The following is a 15,238-nucleotide window of genomic DNA, read 5'->3' as shown; positions in this document are numbered from 1 at the left end:
TCGCAGCTGACAGCGGCCTGATCATGGGTGCGCAGCGAGCGCGGCGCGGGGCAAGCCCACGCGAAGAAGACGGGCGCTGGCGAGCGAGCCTCCCTCGCCCTTGTCTCATCTGCCAGCCGTCTCTCGCGTTGGGTGCGACTCGGAACGGGAGCCTGCCCAGCGAGCAGAGGCCGGGATGGCCGACGGCCGGGATCGTCTGGCCACGTGCAGCGTCGCTCATTGGCCCTTGCCGCCGGACACAGCCACCAAGGGGCGAGAACGCTCTCGGAGCAGGCTCCCCGCCCGGCGCGGGCTCCCGCGGCCACGCGCTGGGCAGGGAGGACAGGCGCAGATCGCGATGTCGACGCTCGCGGGTGGCCGGAGTCCCAGTGCCCGGGGGCGGGGGCGGGCAGGCGGGGCCGGGGTGCGGGATCAGGCGTCTGGTGGGCGATCTGGCGGTGGAGCAGGGAGGAGGGTATGTTCTGATATGTTTTGACGTCAAAACGGCGGACAAGCGGACAAGCATGCGGGACCGGCCAGAGTGCCTGTCCCGGCCGGGCGGGACTGGCGGACGGGCAGATTCGAACTCCGCCGGGAAAGTGCCTTAATTGAGATTTCAGGCACCTTTTAGGTTGGGAGCTCGCCGCTTCGCCCCGGCCATGGACTGCGAAAAGTCCCCGCCCCCGCCATCCCCTCCCCCCCTCGACGCCTCTCCCGCCCACAGCCCCGACCCGATGGCCGCCGTCGTCGCCTCCCACCCCTTCGACTCCCCACACGACCCCCGCGTCGCCGCCGCACAGGCCTCTGGCGTCGTCAAGCCCCGCTATCGCCCCGCCCCTGCAAAGACCTTCCAATGCAGAGGCTACGGCGAGTGCAGGATGGTCTTCTCCCGCAGCGAGCACCTTGCGCGGCACATCAGGTTCGTTTCCCCGTTCCCCGCCCCTCTATGCGCCCCCCACCCTCGCCCATCCCCCGCCCACGCCCTCCCGCTCACCCCAACCCTCGCCGCCCACAGAAAGCACACCGGCGAGCGTCCCTTCACCTGCCACTGCTCCAAGCAGTTCTCCCGCCTCGACAACCTCCGCCAGCACGCCCAGACCGTCCACGCGACAAGCAGGAGCAGAACGAGCGCATGATGCAGGAGCTCACCTCCCTCCACGCCAACATGACCGCCGCCGCCAAGGGTGGCCCCGCCCGCAACAAGCGTCCCCAGCTCTCCTCTGGCTCCCCAGGCTCTCTCACCGGCGCCGTCCCCGCCATGGCCGTCAAGCAGGAGGAGGGCGCGCACGGGCTGCCCATCGCCCAGCGCCCGGGTACGAGCACGGGCTACGAGGGTGCGAACGCGCTCTTTCACCACCCTGGAAGTTCGCCCTGGCTCATGCAGTCCGCCGATGTCGACCGCGCCCCCGCTGCCGCTCGGCCGCCCAACAGTCATTCCTTTCGTGACCCCGGCCAGTCCTTTCGTGCCTCAATCAATGCCGCCCCGTCACCTCCCTCCACCGCTGGCTACCAGCACCAGCTCGGGCACCACTCGGGCCAGTCCTTTCTCGTCCCCTCCGCCACCCAATTCAACTTCAGTCTCCCCGATCTCCCATCCGCCCCACGCCCAGGATCTAGCAGCGGCCCTCCAGCAGACCCCGCTCGATCCCTCCCGCCCCTCTCTGCCGTCGTCGCCTCATCCCTCCCTCCCCCTCCCGCGGCGGCTCCCTCCCCCACCGCCGCTCGCCCCCGGATCACAGCCCCAGCAGCCACTCACACACTCATCCTATTACCCCTACCAACACCATCAGGGCCCTATCACGGACGCCGACCGTCAACCGCTACACGTCCAGGCACTGCCCCCGCCTCATACTACTACCCACCAGGCTCTGCTGGCTCAGGCGCATACGCTGCAGGAGTACCAGGTTTGGGCCCTCGGGGGTCAGAGCTATCCCTACGGTTTGCCGTCGGACATCCAGGACGCCTCGGCGGTGGGCTCGAGCCCATACGGCGCCTCGCAGCGGCTATGGAGGCAGCGTCGAGGATGCGCGAGGAGACGAGCCGACGTCACCCAACGGAGACTCCCCATTTTCCTTCCACGCACCCACAACAGCGTCGTACGCCCCGACCCATATGGGTCATCGTCCGGGCTCAACCCTCGCAAACGACCTTTCTCTGGATCCGACGACGACGATGGCCCACGGGAACGCGCAGAACGGCTCGGCGGAGATGCTGGCCGCCCAGTTAGCAGCGGGCCCGGGGCCGAGTACGACTACGGGTCCGACTCTCGGCCCCAATCTCGACGGCTCTCTGTCATGGAACTCTGCAACGACCCACCTCCAGATGCAGCAGCAGCTCGAGCACTTGTACCGCTCCCAGACGCAGCAGCAGCATCAGCAGCTCGCTCAGGCCCGTCAGCACGCGGCCTCTCGCGGCCCACAACATCATCCGGACTCGTCACTTCCGCCGCACAACTCGCACTCGTCGACCGCCCCTCCCGCAGCCCCCCTCCGCCCGCAGAGCGTGCACCCGCCGTCGCAGGTGGCGCATCATCACTATTCTCTCGAGCTCCACCGTCAGCAGCAGGAGCAGCTCCGACAGCGTCTGCAGGACCAGCAGCGTTCCGAGACGGAGCGGGAGCAGCGGCGACGGAATTCGGAGGAGGCGTATATGATGCAGCAGCTCGCGGCGGCGGAGTCGTACGGGGTGCCGCTCTCGGACAGCCCGCATATGGCGCAGGCGGGCAGCACGTACTTCCCGGGCCCGGGCACGGATGGGCCGCGCGGTCGCCATCCTTCACACCCTCGCCCATCGCATCTCCACGGTCATATGCCGGGTCTCCCGTCGGCCATGCATCCGCTGCAGGCTCACCTGGCACATCCGCAGATTATGGCGGACGCGGGAGCGTACCCCCCACATCACCTGGTGATGGACGGCGTGGGCCCGGATCCCCTGGAGTTGGCGGTGCTGCGGGACAGTCCAGTGGGAATGGTCAAGTACGGCTCGCCACTGCCCTTGGAATGAGGGCTTGACGCGTCGTGTCTTTGTTCGTCTTCGTCGCCGTCGTCGTCGACGACCTCATGGACTTACTTGGACTTCCGTGCCTTGCTCGCTGTCCGGACCCTTCTGCACCAAGCTACGTTTGCCCCTACCTCCTTCCTCTCGTGCTCTCCTCCTCCCTCGCCTCTCGTCGCGTAAGTTGATTTACAAGTATATAAGTAGCGTATATCACCGCCTTCGATCATACCATACAGCTGCCTTGTAGTTTTAATGCTCCGAACTTGCCCAGTGTTATATACCGCGGCGCGGCGCTCGCGTTCGCCTGCTCCCCGTCGGACTCTCGTGTGCTTTTACTTATCGTGCATCCTCGCGTCTCCCCGGACTGCTCCCCGGACTCTTAATCTCCCGCTCGAGCGTTCTGTCGTTCACCCGCGTTTCGCCCTTCCAACCTCGCTCGCTCATTCGTACTCAAGTACTCATCTCTCATTTATCCTCATCCATCCTCATCCTCATTTCCATCTCGCTCTCACTCGCACATCATGGTAACGTGATTCCCGCTCGTCTGCTAAAGGGGTGTACGCTCGTCTGCTTAGTTCCCGTCCCAGTCCGTCGTCCGTCGTAGCATTAAAACGAACATCGGTGCTTGCGTGTATCTCCTCTTAGTGCGTGTGCATTCGTCACCGTACTTGCCCGTACGCGCAACCTGCTGACTGGCATCGCCGCCGCGGAACGACCAAGACGCGAGTCGGTCTGAGCCGCCACGACGGTCTACGCCAACGTTTGCCGACGCCCACGACGCCGCCTGTCTGGCCCGGCTCTTCGCCCACGCCGACGTCCACTTGCCCACCGTCGCGGTCGCGGTCGCGGGAGCTGAGGCGGGTTCGTTCACCCCCGCCGACGACGCCGACGGCGGTGCCCGCTAGCGCTGCGGGCACGAGGCCACTACTAGATTGTTACTAGTGAGTCTCGGGACCCGAGGCGGACGCGATGACGACGCGCGGGGCGATTCGTTGTCGACGACAAAAAGTGTACGGCGGCCTTCTTGGCGAAGGGCTCCGCGGTGCCGCTGGTGCGACGCCGCGGCGGGACGCATGTGCTGGACTTGGCTTGCACAAGCTGGCAAGCCAAATGATGGTCTCGTCGGCGTGGAGGTTCCGCGCGGCCCAGTGCCGTACCGCAGTGGGCGCTCGTCCCGCGACCGGGGGTGTCGCCCGCTGAACCAGCGAGCCCGTTTCGCGCTCAGCTGCACATAATTTTCGACTAAGCTTCATGCTCGACGACGCTCGTCCACCGGCCAGGCCCGTCCAGTTTCCCATAGAACAAACGTACTGGCCGCTGCATCCTCACCGGTGTCCATTCAGCTCTACCGTGGTCTTGCTTTTACGCTCTTTGGCTCCAAGGTTCACAACTCGCACGTCCTCTCATTAATGCCAACCCTACCGCACTCCATCACGCACGAGACAGTGGACGAGCGGCGCGCTTACTGCATGGGCAGGCAAAGTTCTCCGTAAGGTGCGCCATGTCGGTGCGTCTCAGCATTTTTTCTCACACCCCGTCTTGTCTGTCCATGCGCTTGGCGGTATTTACAGCACCACCATGACCCGCGATAGGCACCGCAACCTCGGCCTCGCCCTGGATGTCCAGAGTGCGTCCCTCGTCCTTGTTCTGTTTTTGGTCTTCCTCGTTTGACGTTCTCGAGCCCTATGGTAGACGAACAGTACATATTCCGTCTCGGCAGGATTGGGGTCACGGATCTAGAGGGACGTTAGATGCCCTCGCAGGTGCGGCCTTGTTCTGTACGCTCTAGTTTCCCTCCCCTTGTTCCTTCTCTGTCCCCGCGCTTATATGTGCCAGGTACCCCGCGAGAGCCTGCATGCACGCCTGCGTGCGCAAGTTGTGCGGCCGCGTCGTGGGATCGACCTCATGCGCGCCGGGGAGATATCATCTTGTTCTCCGTTCTGCAGCCACGATCTCCATCGAACGCTCTCCCCACACATATGATCTTGTTCCGTGTACGGCATCGCTGTACACGCGTCCTGGCGTGAGGCTTCTCTTTCGGAGGTAGCCACCGCGGCCCGGCCTTCTTTCATTTCCCTCGGCCCCGCCATCTGCGCAGCCCCCGCAATGGGAGACAGTGCGGACCCCGCGTCCCTCGTACGTCCTCCCTTGCTGTTTCATGCACTCACCCAGCCCCTCGTCCGTCACTGCCGCGATTGTTTCGCTCGTCTCCCCTCCTCTGAACTCCCGCTGGTGCTCGCTGGCATCGTTTTCGTGGTTGGGCCAGGACTCCTCCTGACGGCGCTTTGCATTCAGACTGACACTAGCACGTCCTTCGTCGAGATTGGTTGTGCTCCGTCAACGGACGTCTCGTTCAACATGACTGTCACCGGGATGCCTTCCGGGCGCGACGGCCACCAGAGGGGCGCGTCGAGCAGGATCCGAGCCGGAGTCGCAGCAGCAGCCGCTCGTCATCCTTGCCACAGGGCAGCCAGCTCGAGCAGATAGTGTACCCGCGACACATCTCTCCGCCGCTGCCCGACAAGCGGGCGCAGAGCTTGTGCCAATAGCGGCGTTACCGTATGCTGCTGCTGCACCACGAGTTTCACCCCTCTCGTGAGTCGTCCGTCGTTTCGTTTCTTGGCGTTTACTACTAACCTTTCCTTCCGGCCACGCTGCCACTACAGTCCTCTGGAAAAGTGGCCGTCGGAGTAGTCGGATGCCATAGCAAGGTCACCTGTTGTGAGACCATCACTCTTTTCGACTCTTTCGAGCTGACGGAGTCCTCAGGGGGACTCGCACACGATATGCCGTTATTGTACGGGTACGGGTGCGTCAACTCGGCAGTCAGGGAAAAGCGGAGCATCGTACGGCGCGGGGTGGACGTCGTCCAATTGTGGCTAAGGAGTCCCCGAACGCGCGCTGGGGAAGCCAAGTTTTCGCCCTCGCTCTGATTTTTCATGTTCGCTGACCGCGTCGACAGGCATCATCATCGTTACGCGAATCTGCTGAGCGTGGGGCCCAACGCCGCGTATCTGTTTAAGGCGGAGACGGTCCATCGATAAATAGATGACCTCTCGACGCCGAAGACGTGGCTCAACATGACGGACCGCGAGCCTGCCTTCCGTTGCGGCCAGTCCTCCTCCGACTCCGGCTCCACTGCTGCCCCGACGCCGGTACCCCCGACGTTCTTCTCACATGCACCCGGGTCCGACGACAAGGAACCCCCCGCCCCCTTGCGGTCCCACGGCTCGAATGCTCCAGGGGTCGCGCGCGCTCCCCATCGCAGGCCGGCACATTGGGATGAGATACCGTACCTGTTCGATCGGCAGAGCGGGTGGGCGGCGTCGCTATCGACTTTTTGCAGGTGTGATCCATGTGTGGAGCTCAAGTTCCTTGCGCTCGTCGTCTACACCAGTGTGAGGCCGTGCTTCCGTTTTCGTTCCACGATTTATGTCCCTCTGCTTTCGTTGTTGCTTTCGTTTTGACCTCTTGATGTCTTCGCGGTGCCGTTATTGCCCGCCCGGTTGCATTTTATTCGTCTTGTTTACTACTAGTTTGCAATGCCCTTGTACTCCATCTCGTTTGTCGCTGCTATAGATGCATCACAGGTGGTAATCGGCGTGGCCGCGGAAGCCGCCGATCTAAGAATTGAAATGACTCAGAGTGTGGGTAGTGTATACGACTAATGTCAGCTTCTCAGCTAGGCTCCTGACGGATAGTTGCGGTAAGTATGTCGAGAGCCCCCGGCGAGAGTTCTGCTACTCCCGGCCCGACGAGCCGCCTCGCACGAGGGTCCGCACGAGGGAGCTTCAGCGCTAAGTATGATCTTCTCCTCTAACCCCTGCTTTCCGAGTCTAGTGTGCCTGTTGCTTCTACACCCTTTTCTTCAGCACAGTACAACGTATGTCTGACGCCGAAAGCTCGAGCGACGGGCCCTCCGTACGTGCCCCGCACTGTCTCAATGCGACCGATCGTAAACGAACACCCACAGGGTGGCCTCGTGTCGCCTGTTGTGCAGGCCTCGATGAACACAGATGCCATCGTTGACCGGTTCGGTGCGCTCTCAACGATACGCTCGCGCTCTTGCCGGAGCTCTCCGGACGTGCATGAGAGTCGGTTGTCGTCGCCCAAGGGGGACGCAGACCCCCCGGCCCCGCGTCTGGCCACGCGACGCGACGAGGAGTTCTACAGCCAGGACATCGTTTTCCTTGTGCGTATCTACACCTCTTTCGTTGCTACGTGCACACGTTGTCCTCGTCCTCCGCGGTCTCCCATCCGTGGCCACTTCCACCATCTCCACTTCGGACCCGACACGCTGATGGAGGTCTCACCCGCGCAGGTGGACGGCGTCCTGTTCAAGGTTCTGCGGAAGCCGTTCGAAAATGAGTCGAAGGCGTTCGGGGACACATTGGAGCTCCCGCCGGCGGACCACCCACAGGGGCATGAGGGCGAGTCGGACGCGAACCCGCTCAGGCTGGAGGGCGTGACGGAGGACGAGTTCCGTGCGCTGCTGAGGGTCTTGTTTCGCCCGTGAGTACCTTATTTTTATGATATGAGTGTGCGAGGCACATGAAAAGCTCGATGATGGACGAACGAATGGAGCCAGAGACTCGACTCTTGAGAGTTGAACTGGTGGTGATCGCGAGGATCGTGGTACACGTTCGAGGCGATCCACAGACCAGATTCGATCCCTTGAACATTGAGCGGCGCCGTTTCGTGGCTCTGCTTGATGATCCAAGGACGATCGTGGTCCGATCTCGCGACAGGCTTGTATCGAGGAGACACAGCAACGCGCTACATGCTCACTCTCCGCCGCAGCCAATATGGCCCGACGCGCACGTACGACAAGGCGCACTGGATCGCGGTGCTCAAGCTCTCCACGATGTGGCTCTTCGATACCCTGCGCGACACGGCGATCGAAGAGATCGCGCGCTATGTTGCCGCCCCGCTCGACCGCATCGAGCTCGCGCGCACATACGACATCCCACACTGGTGCGAGCCCGCGTTCGCCGCGCTTTGCCGACAGGAGCGGCTCTCCCCGGAAGAGCTGGAACGGCTCGGCTGGAACGACGGTGCGAAGCTCGTCCACGTCCGCGAAAGCATGGAGTGGGCGGACGCGTGTACGTGCGGGTGCAACTACTGCACGATCACGCACGGGCCCGCTGTGCCCAGGGCGGCGGTCGTGCACCCGCACACGCACCCGGGGGCGCGCCCAGGGGCGGTGAGCACGACGGTGCTGCGCAGGAACTACGACTTTGGGCCGAAGCTGAGGGAGGTGTTCGGGACGGCGTTGTATTGATCGACTTCACGGTGTGTACGAATACTGTTGCTCTCGTACTGCTTTCGCATTCGCTGTTGTACTACTATACAGATACTGGCAAATGTATCTTGTCTCAAGTTGGAGCGACAACGCTGCTTTTTGCGATGCCCCATTATACAAGGAAGATATCGACATTTACCGACATCGACCATGCGATTTTGTATGGACAAGGTATGCGCGATCCCCTTCGGCTACGTCGACCTCAGTGCCCACGCCGATCCTGAACCCAGGAAATCCACCATGTTTCGTTCACCTCTGTGGTAACGGGCTGGAACCTAACCACTCGCGGCTGCACACGGACGCGCACAAAGTCCTCGTGGAGAAACATCAATGTTAGGTAGAGCACATCGCCCGCCAAGTTGAACCCGACCATCCTCATCTGTCCCCGTACTACGCCCCCCAACCATGCATGAGAAGGATGGGCACGTCCCCGTGCACCATCCCTCGCCGTTGCAGCAGCGCTATTTCACGTGCGACCTCTGGAACAGAGCGGGGGAGGGGCCCGCGGCGGTTAACGTACTGCCCGCGAGCAGCGGAGCTGTTTTTTGACTCCACGCATTGACCACGTTGGTGGTGAACTACGGCGCGAAACAATGGTTGCGGAAGCAGCTGAGCCTGGTCAGTGGAATGATGGCAAGTGAGCGGAGGGGACGTACAATATGCGTGGGGTCGCACCACTGATCGAGGTACGACCATGCAGCGTTGGGGCCGTGTGGTTTCTCGAGGCAAACGAAGGCCAACGCCGTGTTTTTTGATGTGGTGCCATCGGCCTTAGGGGCGACGGATACCTCGCGACTGAAGAGGTTTGAGTGAAGGTGTCGAAGGATCTGGTAAATGCAGCGCACAAAGTACAGTTTCAGCAACCAAATGAGAAGATAAAGAAAGCTGACTTGCATGAGACGGCCTGCGCGCTACGGGCGGCTGACTAGAATATGTCCCAGGTTCCAGCAGCTTGTAGTCCAGGTGACAAGCGAGATACCGTCAAAGGCCAAGGACAGCGTCGAGCGTACAATCCCGTTGCTTCCACACAGGTCTTGGAGTGCAGCTAGGCGTGACTTGAAGCGCAAAGCGCGAAACGCGGCAATTATGCAGCGAGTCCGCGCCTTTAGTTCACCGCGGGAGATGTCTTGACGAAGATCATATGCGCCTCGCAAGGCATGTTTGTATTCCACACATCAAACGCGAGAGACGAGAGAAGCACGCAGGTCTACATGGGAAGATAGAAGACAACATGCGCACTGGGTATGATACAACAATCGGGTGTCTGTGTCAGCCGCCCTACTTCTGCCGCTTGTAGATCTTGTCAAGGAACGCCTTGAACACCTCCCTCCTCAGCGTGATCCCGCCATCAAACGCGCGCCCCTCCGCGGGAATCGTCTCGATGAGCCCGATGATGCGCTTGTACGCCGCCTCCTCGTACTCGGCGTACCGCGCGCGAATCCCGAGCTCCTCGTAGAGCGCCTTGACACGCACCTCGGCCGCGGGGTCTTTGCGACCGTAGTTCGCGTCGAGGACCGCGCGCTGGCTCGGGCTAGCGAGCGCGAGCGCGGTATTGACACACCAGGAACACTTGTTGTCGACGATGTCCGTTCCGATCTTGCCGAGGATCTCGGGTGGCGTGGCGTAGTCGAGGAAGTCGTCCTGGACCTGGAAATACTCGCCGAGAGGGACGAGGATGGACTCGGCGAGGGCGTAGGGACAGGAAGAGGAACCGGATTGGGGGATGCTGCAGAGGTGCATGGCGAGGGCGACGGGGAGGTAGAAGGAGTAGTACGCGGTCTTGAAGATGACGATCTTCTGGTGCCTGCGCGCGCGGTGGGTGAGCGGGCGCGAGAGGGAAATAATACGGTTAGACGCACTTCGCGAGCGAGAACTTGGAGAGGTCAACGCTGTCTTCTGGCGCGGTGATGAGGTCGATGAGCTGCCCGATCTCGGTCTGGAACGTCGTCTGCCCGGCCAACACGCGTCAGTGTCATCGCGCGCGCACGAATCGAAAGGGAGCGTACGTCATGGAAGAGCTCGAGGAGGTTGACGTAGCAAGGGTCGGCGCGGAAGTGCTTCTTGAGGAGGAAGTAGATGGCACCTTCGAGCATGAACGAGTCGTTGATGGCAATGTAGGAGACACCCTCGACGCGGTACCAGCATGGCTGGTCACGGCGGGTGACGGATTGGTCCATCATGTCGTCCGAGACGAGGAAGAAGGCCTGGAGCTGCGCGCGAACTCTGGTGAGCCACGGGGGTGGGAGCGAGCGCAAAGAGCGGAGGGACGGGAGGACTCACGAGCTCGACGCACCAGCCGAGAAGGGCGGCCTTGAAGTACTCGTCATTGGAGAGCTCGCGGCCTTTAAGGATCTCGGCGGAGTCGACGACGGACATGCCGCGGTTGAGCTTGCCACCGGGAGTGTTGTAGTCCAGGTTCTGGCGCAGAGGGTGAGAGCGGGCGAGAGAGGAGGTCCGGGAGAGGACGTACGCGCTTGAACCACTCGACGGCGTCGGTGGGCATGCCTTCATGCTTGAGGTAGGCGAGGAGCTCGTCGCGGAGAACGGGGAAGACGCCTCGAACTTGGCCCGCTTTTGCGCCTTCGCGTCGACCATGTCTGAGAGTGCGTGCGCGGGCGAGGAGAGAGAGGAGGACAGCAAGGAGAGCGCGAAAGCAGAGAGAGTGGGAGCAGGGATTGCGGCGGACGAGGAGGCTACTTATATGAGGGCGCGGAAGAGGCGAGGCTCGCGCACCCGCGACGCGCGAGGGCGACTCAGCGAGCAGGAGCCGGATATCGATCGTGGGCCCACTCTCCGAGGCGCCCGTTCGCCCCCCACTTTCGCTTTTTTCTGCACAGCGTTCCTGCCCATCGACTCACGTCTTGTCTCGCCCGGACGCAGTTCGCCGCCGCTCTCTGCCCGCGCTTGTCTCTGAGTCGAGCACGAGACCGCAACTCGCGACCACGACACACTCAGGACACTCGGACTGAGAGGAGCAGGATGTGTGGCATTGCACCGCGTGAGCGTAAGGCTAGTAAAGGACAGCGAGTACAGTAAGCGACGTAAACTAACTAGATCTATATAGCACTAGCGTGTGGTGAGATGCCGGGGATGATACGGGGGATGAGAATTACTTTTGACCCAAGAGGGGAAGACGAGGGAACGGGAGAACCGAGGCGAGCCACTTAGAACCCGCCCATGCCACCCATACCGCCCATGCCGCCCATCGGCGGGCCCGTGGGCGTGGGCTCGTCTGCCTCGACGACGCATGCCTCGCTGGTCGTCAACAGACTGGACACACCCGCTGCGTCGATGAGCGCCGTACGTACGACCTTGAGCGGGTCGACGATACCGGCCTTGATCATGTCAACGTACTCGCCCTTGCTCGCGTCGTAGCCCCACGCAAACTTGTCCGCGCCGCCGTATTGCGAGAGCAGCGTGCCAACAATCACCGACGACTCCTCGCCCGCATTCGACATGATCGTGCGCGCCGGGTTTGTGATCGCGCGACGAATAATTGAGACACCGAGCTCCTGGTCAAAGTTCGCGGTGGGGATGGGCTTCGCGTCGGGCGCAACGGGCGAGGAGCCCTGGGCGCCGGGCGTCGACGAGCCGAGCACGAGCGATGCCTTGAGCAGCGCAGTACCACCACCGGGGAGGATGCCCTCCTCGACCGCGGCGCGGGTCGCGTTTAGCGCGTCGTCATAACGGTCCTTCTTCTCCCCGACCTCGACCTCGGACGACCCGCCGACCTTGATGACCGCAACACCGCCCGAGAGCTTCGCGAGACGCTCCTGGAGCTTCGTCCGGTCGTAGTCCGACGTTGTCCGGTCCTCGATGAGCGCGCGAATCTGCTCACAGCGCGACTGGATCGCATCCTTGGTGCCCATGCCGTTGAGAAGGACGGTATCGTCCTTGGTGATTGTGATCGACTCTGTCGAGCCGAGCATATCGGGCGTGATGTTGTCCAGCTTCATGTCGAGCTCCTCGGAGAAGACCGTGCCACCGGTGAGGATCGCGAGGTCGCCGAGGATCGACTTGCGGTTGTCACCAAAGCCGGGAGCCTTGACCGCGCAGACGTTGAGCTGGCCGCGGAGCTTGTTGACGACGCAACCTGCGAGGGCCTCGCCGTCGACGTCCTCGGCGATAATGATGAGCGGCCGGCGCTGCTGGACGGCGATCTCGAGCGTGGGGAGGAGCTCCTGGAGGGACGAGATCTTCTTCTCCGCGAGCAGGATGAGCGGCTTCTCGTACTCGACCTTCTGCGACTTGGGATTCGTGACGAAGTAGGGAGAGATGAAGCCGCGGTCGAAGCGCATGCCCTCCGTGATCTCAATCTCGTCGTCGATCGTCCGGCCTTCCTTGACGGTGATGACGCCTTCCTTGCCGACCTTTTCCATGGCCTGCGCGATCAAGTTGCCGACCTTAGTGTCGCCATTGGCTGAGATCGTCGCAACCTGAGCGATCTCGGCGGTGGTAGTAATAGTCTTCGCATGCGCGGCGAGGAATTCGACGACGCGCTCGACTGCCGCCTGCGAGCCGCGACGGAGGTCCATGGGGTTGCAACCAGCAGCGACGTTCTTGACTCCCTCGGAGTAGATAGCACGCGCGAGGACGGTCGCAGTCGTGGTACCATCACCGGCGATCTCGTTGGTCTTCTGGGCGACGTCCTGGACGAGACGAGCACCGAGGTTCTCGAACTTGTCCTTGAGGGTGATGGACTTGGCGACAGTGACACCGTCTGAGGGGATTGGTCAGCACGCGATTAACGGGAGCAAGAGCCCTGCGAAGAGCGAGCGGTGTGCAGCAGCAAGGGTGCGAGCAGCAAGGATGCGCGCATACACACACGGATGATGGTCGTGGAAGGAACGTCGTCACGTACGGCCTGGGAAACGCGCTGGAAGTCGTGAGGGCCTCCCACGTCATACGTCTCGGCGACCTCCTACCCACCACGATGAGATACACCAGCATATATATCTACGCACTTGTAGCGCACGAAAGAAACACGTGTAAGGGGAAATACGCTCACCTTTTGTGATCTTGGGGCCCCCGAACGGCTGCTCGATGATCACGTTACGACCTGCAACACAAACATCAGACCCTCGCTGACGCACAACGTATGCGCGCGACGTACCCTTCGGACCCAGCGTAACGCTGACGGCATTGGCAAGCACGTCAACGCCCTTGAGGATCGCCGCGCGACCCTCATTTGAGAACTTGACCTCCTTATGCGCGCCGCGCTTCAGCACGGGCTTCGCAGCCTTGGTCGCGTTGCGACGGACGGCGGACGTAGAGGCAGCAGAGAGACGATGCATGGCGAGTGACGTCGGACGCACAGACGGAATTACAAGACGCAATAGGATGAGGGTGAGAAGAGGTAGTGAGCAAGCTGGCCAGAACTCTAGGTGAAGGAGGGTAGCTATAAGCACTTTCACCATCCTCCCGAACTGTCTAGAATCACGGTCACGGCGCGTCATCACTCCTGCCAGCGCATCTGGCGCTTGAATGCGATACGTGACGGACAGTCACTGCTTACGGGCCTCACACTGTGCGCCCCACACTGCACATCAGAGGAAATTCCTCTGTAGAGAATGTACAGAATACACCCGATGTTATTCACCAATTATTCAGAAGGTTTCCTGGGGGGCAGATATCATGGTCGTTTTCGATGACGCAAGCTCGAGTTCCCGTTCACGTGAGCTCTCGCACGACGCTTTGCCTTGCACGCCCATAGAAGGGGTGTTTCGGCTAACTACACAGTGTTAAAGATAGACTCGGGATAGAAACCTCAGAGGCCTTTGGCAAAGTGCGCGGGTGTCCGCACGCAGAAGGACAAAGTCATATACTATGTTTGTACATGTACAATGAAGCCTGGCAGACTGTTCAACGTGCGGACACCCACGCACCTAACGACTTATGGCTGAGCAGCATTCAACATGAGGACGTCCGCGCATCCAACGATATACAGCTGTGTGTTCAATGCGCGGACACCCGCACACCCAATAATGTACAATGTATGCTGAGCGTTCAATACGCGGATGTCCGCGCATCCAGCGCATATGTACAACTGGGCATTCGACGTGCGGACATCCGCGCATGGAGGCAGTTGCCTATGAGAAGGGAGTGTGAGGAGTCCGAACACGTATGCCTGCACACGCTAGATGCGCGGGTGTCCGCACGTTGGGAAAGACTGCGGCAGAGCCTTCACGCTGTGCGCGCGGACGTCCGCGTGTAAAGCAAGGTGTAGCCGAGACGACGTGGGAAATGCGTGCGTATGCCCAAGCATACTCCAAGTTGGCAGTCACATGCTCCTCACGCCATCCATCCCCTTCCTGCCGTCCGTTCGCCATGATCTTAGTATCGTTTGATCTCTTGTGCTCCCCCTTTCTATCAAGGCCCTTCGCACGTCGATACACCCCAAACTCGCCACATGGTCGTCCGAGCACACGAGAGGGAGCCCAGGGAGCCCAGGCTAGGAAAGACCTCGATGTATCTCCGCCAGTTTTCACGGTAAGCTCTTCGTTCTTGTTGCGCTCGAACACGCTCGTTCCCCCCTTGTATAGTGCCATGCACGAACGATTTACGCCGCTGGACGCCCCGGGATCTTGCGCTTGAAGACGCAGTCCCCCTCCTCCCCCGGATCCCGACATCTCCCACCAAATTGGTCTGTGACGCCACGGCCGATTTCCGCGCGGCTGGGCTCTTTTTATGCGCGTTATTTGTGGGCCGTGGCTTTCAAACGCGCCCCTCCGCGTCGTAGAGCGTGCCGTCGTCGTCGACCTACGTTGCGATCACTGCTGCCCTCGACACATGGATTACCCTCCAGCCAACTACCACCCCGTCCCACCACGAGTTCTCACCCGTTGGACGCCCGTCGGGGCTTGTTTTGTGCGTATTCTTTTCTTCTTTCTTACGAGTCGCTCCGTGCTGAGATCCGCCCCACCATGGACCCGCTGCACGTCGTCTTCTGCGACGCAAGAG

General features: G+C 61.6%; 4 protein-coding genes across 4 annotated transcripts; 2 read left to right on the top strand and 2 right to left on the bottom strand.

Annotated features, from left to right (window-relative positions):
* Positions 1-638: 638 nt before the first annotated feature.
* On the top strand, positions 639-2,982 carry BXZ73DRAFT_79022 (uncharacterized protein; the record flags this gene model as incomplete). The annotated part of the gene is made up of 3 exons (XM_048022992.1): positions 639-860; positions 995-2,024; positions 2,072-2,982. 3 exons carry the CDS (start codon positions 639-641, stop codon positions 2,980-2,982), a joined length of 2,163 nt encoding a protein of 720 aa, XP_047875874.1.
* A 4,000-nt stretch (positions 2,983-6,982) lies between these two features.
* Positions 6,983-8,257, top strand: BXZ73DRAFT_50084 (uncharacterized protein; the record flags this gene model as incomplete). The annotated part of the gene is made up of 2 exons (XM_048020375.1): positions 6,983-7,488; positions 7,777-8,257. The coding sequence occupies 2 exons, from the start codon at positions 6,983-6,985 to the stop codon at positions 8,255-8,257; spliced, it is 987 nt and encodes a 328-aa protein (XP_047875873.1).
* A 1,299-nt stretch (positions 8,258-9,556) lies between these two features.
* Positions 9,557-10,873, bottom strand: BXZ73DRAFT_79020 (farnesyl-diphosphate synthase; the record flags this gene model as incomplete). The annotated part of the gene is made up of 4 exons (XM_048022991.1): positions 9,557-10,082; positions 10,138-10,226; positions 10,285-10,488; positions 10,559-10,873. 4 exons carry the CDS (start codon positions 10,871-10,873, stop codon positions 9,557-9,559), a joined length of 1,134 nt encoding a protein of 377 aa, XP_047875872.1.
* Positions 10,874-11,442: 569 nt separating this feature from the next.
* Positions 11,443-13,572, bottom strand: BXZ73DRAFT_79019 (chaperonin GroL; the record flags this gene model as incomplete). Its single annotated transcript, XM_048022990.1, has 3 exons — positions 11,443-12,998; positions 13,287-13,337; positions 13,392-13,572. The coding sequence occupies 3 exons, from the start codon at positions 13,570-13,572 to the stop codon at positions 11,443-11,445; spliced, it is 1,788 nt and encodes a 595-aa protein (XP_047875871.1).
* Between the last annotated feature and the right edge of the window lie 1,666 nt (positions 13,573-15,238).

Source organism: Epithele typhae (assembly GCF_022376455.1).
Source record: "Epithele typhae strain CBS 203.58 chromosome Unknown BXZ73scaffold_39, whole genome shotgun sequence".
Taxonomy (NCBI): Eukaryota; Fungi; Basidiomycota; class Agaricomycetes; order Polyporales; family Epitheliaceae; genus Epithele; species Epithele typhae.
Note: the sequence above shows the minus strand (reverse complement) of the source record. Positions and strands in the feature narration are given on the sequence as shown.